The sequence below is a fragment of the Engystomops pustulosus genome, chromosome 2 (genome assembly GCF_040894005.1).
Source record: "Engystomops pustulosus chromosome 2, aEngPut4.maternal, whole genome shotgun sequence".
Lineage (NCBI taxonomy): Eukaryota > Metazoa > Chordata > Amphibia > Anura > Leptodactylidae > Engystomops > Engystomops pustulosus.
In genome coordinates, this window is record NC_092412.1 from 249,589,263 (window position 1) to 249,604,672 (window position 15,410).

General features: G+C 43.7%; 1 protein-coding gene across 6 annotated transcripts in view; it reads right to left on the bottom strand.

The window, feature by feature from the left end:
* Window positions 1–15,410, bottom strand: part of DSCAM (DS cell adhesion molecule) — a 336,141-nt gene that overhangs the window by 37,988 nt on the left and 282,743 nt on the right. For all 6 annotated transcript variants that reach the window (XM_072138796.1, XM_072138794.1, XM_072138795.1 and 3 more), the window contains 3 exons: window positions 11,861–12,037; window positions 5,168–5,198; window positions 2,529–2,641 (listed from right to left, as the gene is read on the bottom strand). In XM_072138796.1, coding sequence (XP_071994897.1) covers window positions 2,529–2,641; window positions 5,168–5,198; window positions 11,861–12,037 — 321 coding nt within the window. The remainder of the gene's footprint in view (window positions 1–2,528; window positions 2,642–5,167; window positions 5,199–11,860; window positions 12,038–15,410) is intronic.

Genomic DNA, 15,410 nt, shown 5'->3' on the forward strand with positions numbered 1-15,410 from the left:
TTGCATTTTTTGCCCAAACAAGGCAGCGGGCGGACAGTATGCGATGGAAATACAAGTCCTAGAGCCTCGCAGGTTATTAGGGGGCCCTGCGTGCGCCAAGGAAAAGGTACCGGCACGCCGCCAAGATTAACCCCTACCACTGCTCAGCCACACAACGCTTCATTGTTTCATCACCCTGTAACCCAGCTTTCCTAAGCTCCTGCATACTACAGCTGAGGAATTACACACTCAATCACAGCTAGATGTCTAACGAGAATCTGTCAGCAGATTTTACCCCACAGGAAGGGGGAGAAATGTACTTTCTAGAATTTCCTCTTTTATGTGAAATTTACCTATAAAAAAAATTGGCAAATATGACTCTTCTGACCTCTCATTTTCACATGAGATGAGTCATGTTTAGTGGTGTCATTTCCAGACACCCCTATCTTCTGTAGTACCTAGAAACATGTTGCTGGTGTCATATTAAAGATAAGAATCTCACCTTTCAGATACTATCAGGCATATGACTGTGTGAGCTACACAACTGGACATACAGGCAGATAAACACATGGCTGGAAATGCAAGCTGCAGATAAAGATTCAGTTTCTGTCTCTATGTTTTAAGGTCTGTAGCCCCCAAAGCTATAAGCCTTATGGGTTCTGAAAGAATAGATGTGTATCTTTAATATGACACCAGCAGCATGGTTCAAGGTGCTACAAAACAGAAGGTAGGAGCTTCTAAAGTGACATTACCTCTGCAACCACTAAACTTGACTCATCTCATGTGAAAATGGGATGAGAAGAGTCATATTTGCGTGACTTTAGGGGATTTTTTTTTATCCCCTACCTGAGGGGCTCGGAGTTTAGTGGGGTAAAACCTAGTAAAAGGTTCCATTTAAAGGGGTTTTCCACTAACAATGAACATTGGTGATAAGTGTCTAATTGATAAGGGTTTAAAGCAATTCACCATGTACCATTCAAAAGTCGAGGAAAGCTGGGTTGTTACTCATACAATAGTTTTTTATCTGTGTGTCCTCCTGTGGAGACCTCAAGAGATCAGGTGTGATCTGTGGGGAGAAGCACACAGCAAGGATTCTATTTCCCTGCACTGCCCCCGCAGGTCATATGAAGTATTACACAATTACCACCCTCTGTATAACATATTGGTGGTCTGGGGACAGCTCTAAACCCCAAAAAGAAGGAGATTTTGTTCTTCAGTGCTATTTTCTTCTGCGCTGGGACTACAACTCCCAGCATGTACACAGTAACAGAGGAGCTACAGAACTTGTCTCTCTGATCAGAAGACCCTGGCACACTGTAACAAACCCCCTGATGTACCAGTCATCGTTAATATTTGCTCCCTGTGAGCGGTCTGCAAATTGTGTTTCCAAAACAAATGTTTCCATGGCAATAGATCAACGTTATTACGTGTTAGCAGATAATCCTCTTACGCTTTTTTTTTCCGGCACAGGGAGCACAAGGCATTATGGGTAAGAGTTGATTAGTACTGGGTTCAGAGGGACGGACTGACTTGAATTACTTAAACGTTCACTTTCTTGTAAATTCTTGTGTCACACATTACCCATGGAGGGTCCTGGGAAAGTTGGGTGACTTCTATAGTGACAGCTATTGCAAGGGCCCTTACATAACACCTGTACATATAAGGGGTAATCTGCCCTCTGTCCTCTGTCCCGTTGATGCTGTATGTTAGTACATTATTAGGTGTACAGTATGACGCTATTATGTTGGTGCTGTATGTTAGTACATTATTAGGTGTACAGTATGACGCTATTATGTTGGTGCTGTATGTTAGTACATTATTAGGTGTACAGTATGACGCTATTATGTTGGTGCTGTATGTTAGTACATTATTAGGTGTACAGTATGACGCTATTATGTTGGCGCTGTATGTTAGTACATTATATTGTTTATAGTATGACGCTATAATGTTGATGCTGTATGTTAGTACATTATTAGGTGTACAGTATGACGCTATTATGTTGGTGCTGTATGTTAGTACATTATTAGGTGTACAGTATGACGCTATTATGTTGGTGCTGTATGTTAGTACATTATTAGGTGTACAGTATGACGCTATTATGTTGGTGCTGTATGTTAGTACATTATTAGGTGTACAGTATGACGCTATTATGTTGGCGCTGTATGTTAGTACATTATATTGTTTATAGTATGACGCTATAATGTTGATGCTGTATGTTAGTACATTATTAGGTGTACAGTATGACGCTATTATGTTGGTGCTGTATGTTAGTACATTATTATGTATATAGTATGACGCTATTATGTTGGCGTTGTATGTCAGTACATTATATTGTTTATAGTATGACGCTATAATGTTGATGCTGTATGTTATCTTGTGCCCTGTATGGTACAATATTATATTTTTACCCTTTTCATTAACATATTTTTGCCTATTAGCGCCGGCTGTGTACATGACCCGGGCAGTGCAGAGTCGCTGGTCGTGTCCTATATCATATCCTTTATCACTACCCAGCCTTGTGCTTACAGCCTGGCAGAGGATGCACGTACCGATAGTCTCCATGGTGTCCCGCTCTTCTATCAGGAGCTGCGCTCGGGGGATATCTATGTGCATCCTCAGGGTCTGCTGCTTGTTCAGGGTGTCCGATGTCCGAGTGTTCTTACTGAAAAACACCAGAAGAAAAGGGGAAAAAAACTGAATATTTCATAAACACAAAAGTAGCGGTGACCAGCGGGAAAGTGATCCCATGTATAATACTAAGGGTAGAGGATATGGCTTTTCCTAGTACTCAGCCTCCTGTGTAATGAGCCGCCGCCCGCACTCACACAAATACTTACATACAAGTGGCTCATAAAGCCGAAATCACATTCCCCTCCGTCCTGTTTATAAGAGTCTGGAAGACGCTACAGGCAGAGACTTCGCTTTGAAGTTTTTGCACCAGTTGTAACATATTTCATGCAACGTTCTAATTCTACGACCTCTACCGGACCCATCGATCACGTGACCAACATCCAACATCACCTTTTATACCGCGCATACCGAGACCTCAACTCTAAGCAGGTCCACCCAAACTGCACCCCCTGTCCCAATATGGGACGACCTGACCTCGTTATTAACTTACGGAAATATAATCCAATTCTGTGACTTAAGCTGATTACCTCGTTAAGGGATTTCCATTATTTGTGCGACTCAACGTCACAGGAAGGAGGAGAACAAGTCAGAGATTGGATTACAGGCAACCTACCTATAGGTGGCATCAGAGAGACCGTTTTATAACTCTGGAGGAGAGCTAATTTGCATATTTTTTTCCCAAGGAGCAATGCTTCCATCCTATCACACGAATTAGATTAAGCTCCTTATACCCAAGGACATGGTCATCTAAAGGTCAACTCTAAAAACAAATGGCTACCCCATAAACCTTTACCGACCCTCCGAGTCAGAGGGGATCCATGGCTGAATCTTGTAAAAGTTTGCAGAAATTCCAAATTATTCTAAATGTAGGCCCAAGAAACGGTTGGGGACAACCACATCCACTTTAGAGTCCCTAATGGTAATAGTTCGAAAAAGGAATTGTTGACCCCTTATTTGGAAAAACCACCTTGGACGGTATCATCCCTGCCAGATAAGTACTTTCGCAAAGGGGTGTTCAGTGTTGGACTGGCCGACCAAAGGATCCGCTGGTGTGTGGTGGACCCGGGCTCTAACACAGATACTGAAGCCCAGAGGTAAAACTGAAGACAACCCACTTTGAAGGTTAGTAGGGTCTTCTCCCTATAGACTGATGTAGGTTGGATTCCGGTTTTATCTGGTGGGCCTAAGGTACCCCCCAATCCAACACTCTCCAAATTTTCCTCTTTTGGACTACATGAATGGTTCTCTTCTTTCTGGAGGAGAATACCACTGCCTTCTTTTTTTTGATAACCTATCATTAAAGTCTCACCCTAAATTTACTGTGAACTTTTTGACCAAAGGTTGTGCTTTGCCTGAACACCCCTTAACAAGAGGGGACGACTTCAGGACTGTGGGGGCATGTTCTCTGTAGTTATGCAGGAAAGGATTCTCTCCATAGATTTTTCAGACAATGTCAGTGGTTCAGCATCAGTTGTGGAGACGATATTACATCAGTCTGTTATTAAACTAATAGGCGAGTGGTGTCAAAAATCTAAATCTGGGCCAAAGTTAATCATTTTGACACAAACGGCCCAATTATTGTGCTCAGCGCGAAAGACGAAATCTGTAAAGAAGTGAAGGTCAAGGATAAGTACCGTCTCCCCAATCTTGTTACCATGAAGCAGAACGTACAGCAGCTGTAATCATAGTCATCATGTTCTCATCATCACATCTTAAAAATGTAGGTTTACAAAAACATGCTGATTTTACAAAAGTCTGCGATGGCAGCCAAGGCGTGGTGCAGAAACGTGACAGTCATGGACAGGCAGGAGGTCAGGACAGGCAGCACGGGATCAGAATGGGGGATGTAGCGGAAGGTCAGGCAGCACAAGAGCGAAGTCAGGAACAGAGCCGGGGTCACAACGGGAATTCAGCAGACAATCACAAGGCGTAGGGATAAAGCTTTCTCTAAGGCACAAGGCACAAAGATCCGGAGGGGCATAAGGGAGGAGGCTGGCTATTTATCAAGAACCAGGTGGTCAGCACCAATTAGTGGTGCACTGGCACTCTAAATCTCTGAGAGCCGGCAGCGCACCCCAGGAGGCACAGCAGTAACGTGGACAGGTAAGACAGGCTGGGGGGACACTGGGGCTCAGAGAGGGGCACGGGTGACCCGGGATATGAGATACATAAGATAGGAGCTAGATAATATAAATAGATATACAGATAGAATGGAAAGAGAGATAAAAATGAGATAGATGGAACGTGTAGTCCGTTTTCCATTATCCCCCACCGCACTCTTGATACATTCCTTAGCTCCAGCCAAATATGACAGCATGATCCTGCCTCCAGGTCACATCTACTCCTCCGCATCATAACAATGGGGTCTCCTGGATGGCGAGAATTGGCACCAGTACAGAGATGACGTCTCCGCACACCCCGCACTTGCTGGAGGGGGCAGAGAGATCACGGTAATAACTCTTTACAATCTTTACAATGGCGGATGAAGATCTGTGGGTCCTAACATGTTTTATGGAGGGAGACAAAACACACAGGAATATCCGGAACGTTCTCTTACCTCATGAGCATTTCCGCCAAACTTTTTGCATCTGCAATGGAAAAAGAAAATATATGAGATCATCACAAGGTCCTATGTTTTTTATTTCAGTCATTGATGAGTCTGTCGCACATGTGAGTCTACGCCCCGGGGGAACATGTTGTCTGTTTTTGGGTCTTGAACCTTAGAAAAATTTCATAGGTAGAATTCAATGGAATTCTGTTGCATGAAAACCAGCGCAGCTGCACCAAAATTCTATCGCATGCGACACAATCCCCAGTTCAATACCTGTCACAGCTTCACAAAACCCAAACACGATGGAAAGTCAACGGACCCTTAGTAAATACGCCCCGTCATGTAGCATGTAGCATTGAGTCATGTAGGTCTATGCAGCAGTGTATGGCGTATTTTACGGTTTGGTTTTGGTAGTCAATAGTGAATGTATCCCCCTAATCAATATTACAGTGCAAGGCCTAACCCTCTTATATTTATCTTATATTTATGTATCATTCCATGCTATCATCTATCAATTATCTATATATCTATCATTTATCCATCATCTATTGCATCTATTCTATATATATCTTATGTATAATGTCTTGTATGTATCTTTCTATTCTATGTAGTATTCATCCATTCATCTATTCTATCTATCTATCTCATATCCATCTATCTATCTATCTATCTATCTATCTATCTATCTATCTATCTCTCTATCTCTCTATCTCATATCTATCTATCTATCTATCTCTCTATCTCATATCTATCTATCTATCTATCTCATATCCATCTATCTATCTATCTCATATCTATCTCATATCTATCTCATATCTATCTCATATCTATCTATCTATCTATCTATCTCATATCTATTTATCTATCTTATATCTATCTATCTCCTATCTATCTCATATCTATCTATCTATATATCTATCTATCTATCTCTCTCATATCTATCTATCTCATATCAATCTCATATCTATCTGATATCTATCTATCCATTTCATATTTATCCATTGTTCCATTCTATCCCTTATATATATCTATCTATAATGTAGCAGTTACAGCTTGTTCTTTTCTATATTTCTATGACCAGTCCTGCATCTCTAATACTCTTCCATCTTCCATACTTATTCCATCATATACCAGAACTTGTTGGGGGTACAGAGATGTCATTTTGGGTACTGCTACTTATTGAGAAGACATTTATACTGCAGCTTTCTGACTCACAGTCTATAAATATGGGAGACACATTTAGCTCCCGGTGCCTCGGGGCTGCATTGTTACCCATCCATATACTGCCGGATTTATAGAGATTGTGTCCCATTTACCTTACTGCACTTTCTATCATTCATAAAAAACCTATTCAGTAAGTCTCCCTCACTACCTACAGGCCCGTGGTGGGTGATTTGGGCTACACCAGTAATTTTTCATTAAATAGCGATAAGTAGGGGCATCTGGCTGTGCCCTTATTATGCCCTCAGTGCATGTATTGTACTATCACAGATCTGCAGGGAAGAAGTTACAGAGGATCAAGTAGATTGTATTAGGAGTAAAGGGCGGATTATAATACGGGTAATATCAGCTGCCGCCCAGGGCCCAAGGCTCATTGGCAGTGATGGGTTACACTAAGTGGGGCCTGGTCACTCTCCCTCAGGACAAAGCTCCAAAAGGGCCACATCCAAATCACCAGGGTCCTGGCACAGGTTACAACAGAAACAGACGCTAGGCCGGACCTGGTGCAGATTACACTCATGACCCAGTATTACTAAGAGGCTGGAACCTGTTAGTAATTCCAGTCTTAGTACTTCCCCCCCCAATTAAGTCTGGTCCTGAGTAAATTTTAGTTGTGATCAATGCCAGGCAGCTGCTTACAAGCCTCTGCAGAAGTTGCTGCTTGGGGAGGAAATTTCAAAGCATCAAGGAGAAATAGAGGGGGTTCTGGATACATTTCAGCTCAATGTCAGGCAGCTGCAGCCGAGGTCCTGGTCTGTTTGGAAGAGTGCGTAAGTATGTAAAGACAATAGTGCAGATGTTTGCCCCTTGACCTGTACCAGATATATCAAAAGTCTCCCACCTCCTGATATATCTTCATCGGCAAGGGTGCATGGGCGTGAGGGAAAAAGTGAGGGGCCTAGCCTTCCCTTGGGGCCTGGAGGCAGCCGGGGCCCAGAATACCGGAGTTGCTGGCAGTTGCGGCCTACGCACGCTAGTGTCACGGTGCTTGGTATGGGGACCGGAGGGCTGTCCTACAGCCTGGCGGGTCTCCAGCAAAGAAATATAGAGGGAGAGGCTGATCTACTGATTTTCCTTGCGGCAACCCCTGAGTGTCTGTAGTATGAGTCCCTGGGTAATGGATGGGGAGCCCTTGGTGTTATAGCCATATCCAGGGAACAGACGGAGGCAACGTTGTGCAAAAATAACTCACAGTTCTTTATTAAAACAACTGCAGGCAACAGGCCAAACGATCTTGTACAGATGCCGGATTGTTAGAGAAGTCCAGATTACTGGAGTGGTCATGGAGAGTGATCCTCAGGAGTAGTTCACCAGCCTGGTAGTAGGTGCAGGCTGGGATGTAGCTGTGTCCAGATATGGAAGCTGCAGCTTTATCCTGGGTGTTCTATGTGTAGCACTGGAGTTGTGCGTCACACTATCTCTCTGGTCACTGACAATCTGTAAGAGAGCTGGGGCCTAAGAGATGCTCCTATGTCAGGAGCTAGATTCCAAGAGCTTGTGCTCTAAGAGGTTTCTGGAACTCAAGAGACCTTGCCCCTTCCTGTCCAGGGGTTTTGTAATTCCCTGGTCAGGTGGTGGCTCATTCTCCAATCACACTCCAGTTCATATGGAAGAATATCATTGGATAATAAACATTGCATACCTTAACCCTTGCTATACAGGCAGGGTCTAACACTACTGAGGCCTAACACTGACTGCATTCTCCCTGAGGCTCACCTGCTGGGGAGATACAGATAAACGGCCTCATTCGCAACACTCCACTGTCTATACGTTGGCAGGGGTGTTGCACATACCTCTGAAAACTGGCATAGGAGCCATTAAATAGGCACAATTCTCCAATACGCCACCTCTAAGCCATGTGGGTGCACAGGAGCGTGAAGGGAGCATAGTGTCAGAGGGGGCAGACGCAGGGTTTTCCTGCCCCACATCTTTACCCAAGATAAAGCCTAAGCCCATTCAGGGTCAGGCTATGGTGCTACTGTAGAGCGGTATAACAGGTCAGGGTTTACTCCCAGCCTAGGTAGATACACAAGAATTACTTAATTTGTCAGCATTTTATTCAAGATTCATTACTGCTAAGTGAGAAACTGAACTGACTCGGCACACATCACATCACTGTCCGGCTTCATTCCAAACTGAGGTTTTCTGATTCAGTTTTGGATTATTATGGAGATTTTGCTCCTTCTCTTATTTTTAACTCCCCTTCTGGTTTGGACTTCAACCTCCCCCCCCCCCCATATTCTTATCCTCATCCACATGTAATCTATCTGCCATACATAGACATTTCTCCAATTACATTTAATTAAAAAATGTCCCTGTGTTCAGATAAGTTCCCATTAATGTCGCAATTTTGTCCTCGAGAAAACAAGATAATTGCCCTTGGATACAACCATTTACGTTAAAGAAATGTAAACATAATGTTCACAATGCATTGAGCTCTCCCCCCTTCAACCATCATAGGGAGGTATTAAAGGGTTTATCCCCCAGGGTGTACTGTGGCCTGGACCAGACTATACCCGGGCTCCATGATAAAAGGGTAAATTCTGGCCTGGGTGGGTATACTCTGGCCAAGGCTACTTTATTTGCCGAGTTATACTCTGGCATGGGGGGTATACACTGGCCAAGGCTACTTTATTTGCCGAGTTATACTCTGGCATGGGGGGTATATGCTGGCCAAGGCTACTTTATTCCCTGGGGTATACTCTGGCATGGGGGGTATATGCTGGCCTAGGCTACTTTATACCCATAGGTATACTCTGGTCCAGGACAAACTATACCCAGGTATAATCTGGGATGAGGTTATTCTGACCTGCTACAACGAAGCCTTTTGTTGGTGCCACGGGCAACATCACTTCACTCCACATTGTGTTAAATGTGCCCCATAGTGCATCCGGCTCAGTTCTTCCCCAGGTCCGACCTGGCATAGAACTGTGCTATAGCCTGCACCTGAACCTGACACATCTGAACCTCATGCCCCACCATGGCCCAGCACCACCTCCTCACCGCCCGAGTGGTGTAGAAGGCAGAATAGTCATCATTCCCAAATCTGGAACAGTATTCAGGTGTACAAGCTGTGATCAATACCCCCATTTAGTTTATTTTAGTTGCACTAAATGCCAAGCGGCTGCTTACTTTTGGAAGGGCTTGTGCGCTCCTCGTCACAGTATATAACCAAATTGCTCTCTCAGAGATCCCCCGAGAGGTTATAGAGCAAACGAGTCTAGTCCTGGGCAAATTGTAGATGCACTCAATGCCAAGCAGCAGCCTATAAGCCTCTTCGATGAAAGAGATAGACATAACTGAACAAAATAAAGTCATGTCATCTGATCAACCAAGGGGTCGGGCACCGGAATACACCGCACTGTACGCAGGCAGCACAGAGAAAGTTAATTTACGACCATATTAAAGCTTCCCCCTCTACGTCGTTATCTGTGCTCAGAAATACAGCGGCCTCCTAATTAATGGGAATTAATGTAAATAATCCATCTTGTAGACACTGAGTCTTAATTCCCTTTGGTGATTTGCCGACTTCTTCTCCGTTGGGGAAGACTTGGATCACGGATTGTTTTTTCGACTAGAAGCCAAGGTTACGAAGCATGGAAATAATTCAATTTACAAGAATGAGCGCGCACAATGAGGCCATTGGCTCCACGAGAGGGGAAGGAGATAACGGAGCGGCTGCCTGAGAGGCTCATCTTACAGGCCAGTAAATAATATATGCAGGAGAGGAGCTGGATGGAGAGAGGTCCTCTTCAGGACGGTGTACGGTGACACTTCTCCACCTTTATACAGTCGCTGCATTATTAAAATTCCTGGCGCTTAGCACAATGCGGCGCGATGCTCGGTAATCTAAGTAACACCGGAGCCGAGAAGAAGAACATCCTGCATTCTGGTCGTCCTCAGCAGAAGATGCGGCCGATCGATAATATTCTGCCTGGATGACGGAAATAAAGACGACTTTGAGAGGAAAACCTCGTTTAACCTCGTTTAAGATAAGAAAGAACTTAACGTATAGAAAACTCCAAAAATTGTCTTTGGTTTTTTAAAGTTCGGTTTCCAAAAGTGATGGCTCAACAAAAAAACACTTAAAGGGTATCAATCAGAGGTTTATTTTTTGTTGTTAGGGGCAGGGTCATGAGTCCTGTGCCACTGTCTGCATCGTTCATGGGATGTCACATGGGTCGGTGGACCTCAGGTGACCCTACCGAAATCTACGTGTCACCCCCATCACAAGCATCAGATCTTCCTGTACCACCCAGGCTCTCCACTGAATGGACATAAACATCTATCACAGTTACTAATCATAATCCCACAATTATAAAAGGGGATGATAGCTCAGCCTCCCTGCCTGCATACTTATGTAGATTATATATGGGGAGGATAAACACACTGCAGGCCCAGATAACAGAGGTGGTTCAGGCTCTAAGGCATCATGGGATTTATAACAAACCAGAGGAGAAAATTTAAAATCAATATGAAGCTGCAGTGGAAGAAATAAGTGCATTGTGTATATAAGAAGTAGTGGAATATACAGTCAGGTGCGGTTGCAAGGGTAGATAGTTGCATTTCAATTGGAGGGAACCTTTAAGTTAAACTAACCCACACCAACAGAAAATATCTTTGAAAACCGCTATAATAGAGCAATACAACTATCCCTATATTGTTCCTCCCCATGCCTGTAAAGTTCCAACATCTATACATATTCATGGTAGCATTGTTCGCTTTCTCTTTAGCGAATTTACTTGGCTCAGCTCCCTCATTTCCCCTTCTCTCAGGAATGAGAGAGACATGTGCTGTGTGTGATTCGCGGAAGAGAAATCAGATACCTCATTCCCACTTCCCTCAGGAATTCTCTTCAATGAGTCACACAACCAGCGTTTCTCTCATTCCTGAGGGAGGGGGGAATGAGCTGGAGGTGTCGCTGAGCAGGAAGGACGTGAATATACAGGACTCAGCTCAAAGGACAGACGATTGGACATTTGCATAGAAGGTCCACTTTACCAATGGAATGTGGAACTTTAGAGGCATGGGGAGGAACAATATAGGGATAGCTGTACTGCTGTATAATAGCAGTTTTCAAAGATATATGTACTTAGTGTGAGTTACTTTAAATGGCAGATTCCTACAGAAACATTATTCTTATTGTGAAACATTATTATTATTATTATGGTTCTTGGGAATCAACATTGAGTTGATGGCACTTAATATGAAATAAGGTGCCAAAGGCCATGACTGACATTTGAAATTCAATGGTCCCTCAATCTCGAATTTCTCTAGTTATGTCTCGTCTACAGTCTACATCTTTTCACTCCAGCAGATTTTAATAATGAGGGGGGGTTCAATAAACCCCCAATGTTTGTTGTTTTTACAAATCCCACCTTCATCCTGAAGATGTGAGGATCCAAGCTCAATCATCATATGATCCCTAAACTGAGGGAGTCTTTTGGGATATAGGGGCAGCACTAAAGACTCTGTTACCTCTTAGTCTCTTCAGTCTCTGCTCTCGTCTTCTGCGCCGGACAATCAGCAGTAAAGCAAACAGCAGCAGGACCACGATCAGGATACAGGAAATGGTCACCAGCATTTTGATCCCTTTGTTGGTCGACAGTCCTTCCTCACTGGTCTCAGTGGATTTTAAGAGTGGGGGAATCGTACCTGAGAAGAGGGCAAAAGTTTAGTGTGAGACAAACAACAAGTCTGTTTGTTTAGGGGTTTTGAGAGAAGTGATAAATGATGCTCCATCCTTTGAGTAGGACATCAATATCAGAGTAGTGTCCCAGATCCTGGCAACCTTATTGAAAGAACTTCAACACTGACCCAGCTCCAAAAATCAAATCCTACACTGTGGATCCCCCGTAGTGGGGAAAAAATCCTTCTTGACCCAATAACTCATCCCAAGAATCTAGCTCTTATTACTAGTATAATTTCTACTATACAAGTGAACTTGGACATGTACCAGACACCTTATTATCGTGTGCCAGCTGGGATACCTCTTTCCTCCAGCTGTAGAGAATGCCTCCATACAAGATGACAACAATAGGGTTTCTTGCAGAGGAGACATCACAACAAAGTCATGATGGGTCTCTAGATGCCTCCATACTTATGTCAGACAACTTCTGAACTTGGACATTTATCAGCCATCACAACATCCAGTGATGGTGATATCTCTTTCCTAAAGGTGTACAAGATACCTCCCTATTATTAACCAAGGGTTTGGAGGGTTTGTTACAGAACAAATTTATATCAAAATCAGGACACGTCCTTAGATGCCTCCATACTTATATCAGACAACTCCTGAACTTGGACATTTATCAGCCATCACAACATCCAGTGGCAGTGAGGTCCATAAAAAACCTGATGATGGTGATATCTCTTTCCTAAAGGTGTACAAGATGCCTCCCTATTATTCACCAAGGGTTCAGAGGGTTTGTTACAGAACAAATGTACATCAAAATCAGGACATGTCCTTAGATGCCTCCACACTTATATCAGACAACTCCTGAAGTTGGACATTTATCAGCCATCACAACATCCTGTGGCAGTTAGGTCCATAAAAAACCTGATGATGGTGATATCTATTTCCTATAGGTGTAGAAGATACCTCCCTATTATTAACCAAGGGTTTAGAGAGTTCTTACAGAACATATTCCATATCAAAATCAGGTCAGGTCCTTAGATGCCTCCACACTTATATCAGACAACTCCTGAACGTGGACATTTATCAGCCATCACAACATCCTGTGGCAGCAAGATCCATAGAAACCTGATGATGGTGATATATCTTTCCTATAGGTGTAGAAGATACCTCCATATTATTAACCAAGTTTTTAGAAGGTCTTTTGCAGAATATATTCCATATCAAAATCAGGACAGATCCTTAGATGCCCCCATACTTATATCTGACCGCTCCTGAACTTGGACATTTGTCAGCCATCACAACATGATGTGGCAGTAGGTCCATATAATCTTGTCCATGGTGTCTATGATGGTGGTGCTATGTATTTACATAGGAGTAGAAGATGCCTGCCTATTATTAACCATGGGTTTAGGAGCTCCCTTATAGAATATATTCCATATCATAATTTAGGAAAGGTCCTTAGATGCCCCCTGTACTTATATCAGACCCTCCTGAACTTGGACATTTATCAGTATCACATCATCCGGCACATAGTGTCTATGATGGTGGGGGTGCGTCTTTCCTATAGGTGTAGAAGATTTATGTTGACATCAAAGGGTTAAGAGGATCCCTTAAAGAACATTTCTATTATCCAAATCAGGACATGTCCTCAGATGTCCTCAGATTCTTATATCAGACCCCTCTGATTTATCACATCTACATTTCCTTCAGCAGACAGAAAATATTTTTTCCCACCTTTTTTTGACTGTAAAATGGAAAATGTTGCCAAGAAGTAGAAGCTTTGGTGACTCTGGGGTATAATTAGCTGAATGGTCGTAGTTAATGGAACATCTTGTGGCGGTGATGATAAATGAGTCAATGAGGACGTGGCTGATAAGCGGCGGACGCACGCTCTGCACCAGGTAGCCGCCGCTATATGCAGCCGACGAGTGAATCAATCGTAAAGTCATTCCAGACGAGACGCCTCGCCGCCCGGTGATGACTGATCCGTCCTCACGTAGGGATCAGCACAGGGACACCCCCTTGGCCAAAGAAACTTGTATCAGGATGATAATGAAGAAATGATTAGTTACTAAAAAGTGAGACTGTATGGAAGGGCAGAGAGCTGTGGGGGCTCAAGGTTTTTAGGATTCCGGGTTGGGGGTCTTCCCATCGTAGACATGTAGGGAATGTCCTCCTATCTCTTCTATAGGACTGCAAAACATTATCTATAGGTAGCAGTACCATAGGGAATGGACTATTGGTAGTCATGATTAACATGCTCCATGAAATGGCGCCCCCTTCTGGCAATCAGTAGGGGTCCCAGCTTTCAGACTCATCAATAGATAGATGCTACATTCATGGGGTTTTCCAACATTTGGAATAAATCTCTGGAACCCTAAACAATTACTTTATGGGTAACTCCACCTGTGCTGAGAGGTTTTTCTGACTGTTGGAATCTTTAATATGTTTTCTGTATGAATTCCTCACAATTTTCGAGATCTCTCTTTGCTTTCATTATAGGAAGCCTCAATGTTTACTTCCTGTGGTTAAAAACCGGTCCCTGGTCATGTGATGTGTCACAGTTGCACGGCTCGTTATATCCCTGGTCATGTGATGTCACACAGGTGCATGGGTCATTATATCCCTGGTCATGTGATGTCACACAGGTGCACGGCTCGTTATACATCCCTAGTCACGGGATGTTACACAGGTGCACGGCTCATTATATCCCTGGTCATGTGATGTCACAAAGGTGTACGGATCGTTATATCTCTGGTCATGTGATGTCACACAGGTGCACGGCTCGTTATATCCCTGGTCATGTGATGTGTCACAGTTGCACGGCTCGTTATATCCCTGGTCATGTGATGTCACACAGGTGCATGGGTCATTATATCCCTGGTCATGTGATGTCACACAGGTGCACGGCTCGTTATACATCCCTAGTCACGGGATGTTACACAGGTGCACGGCTCATTATATCCCTGGTCATGTGATGTCACAAAGGTGTACGGATCGTTATATCTCTGGTCATGTGATGTGTCACAGTTGCACGACTCGTTATATCCCTGGTCATGTGATGTCACACAGGTGCACTGCTCGTTATACATCCCTAGTAACGTGATGTTACACAGGTGCACGGCTCGTTATATATCCTCGGTCATGTGATGTCACACAGGTGCACAGCTTGTTATATCCCTGGTCATGTGATGTCACACAGGTGCACGGCTCGTTATATCCCTGGTCATGTGATGTCACACAGGTGCATGGCTCGTTATATCCCTGGTCATGTGATGTCACACAGGTGCACGACTCGTTATATCCCTGGTCATGTGATGTCACACAGGTGCCTGGCTCGGTATATATCCCTGGTCATGTGATGTCACACAGGTGCACGACTCGTTATAT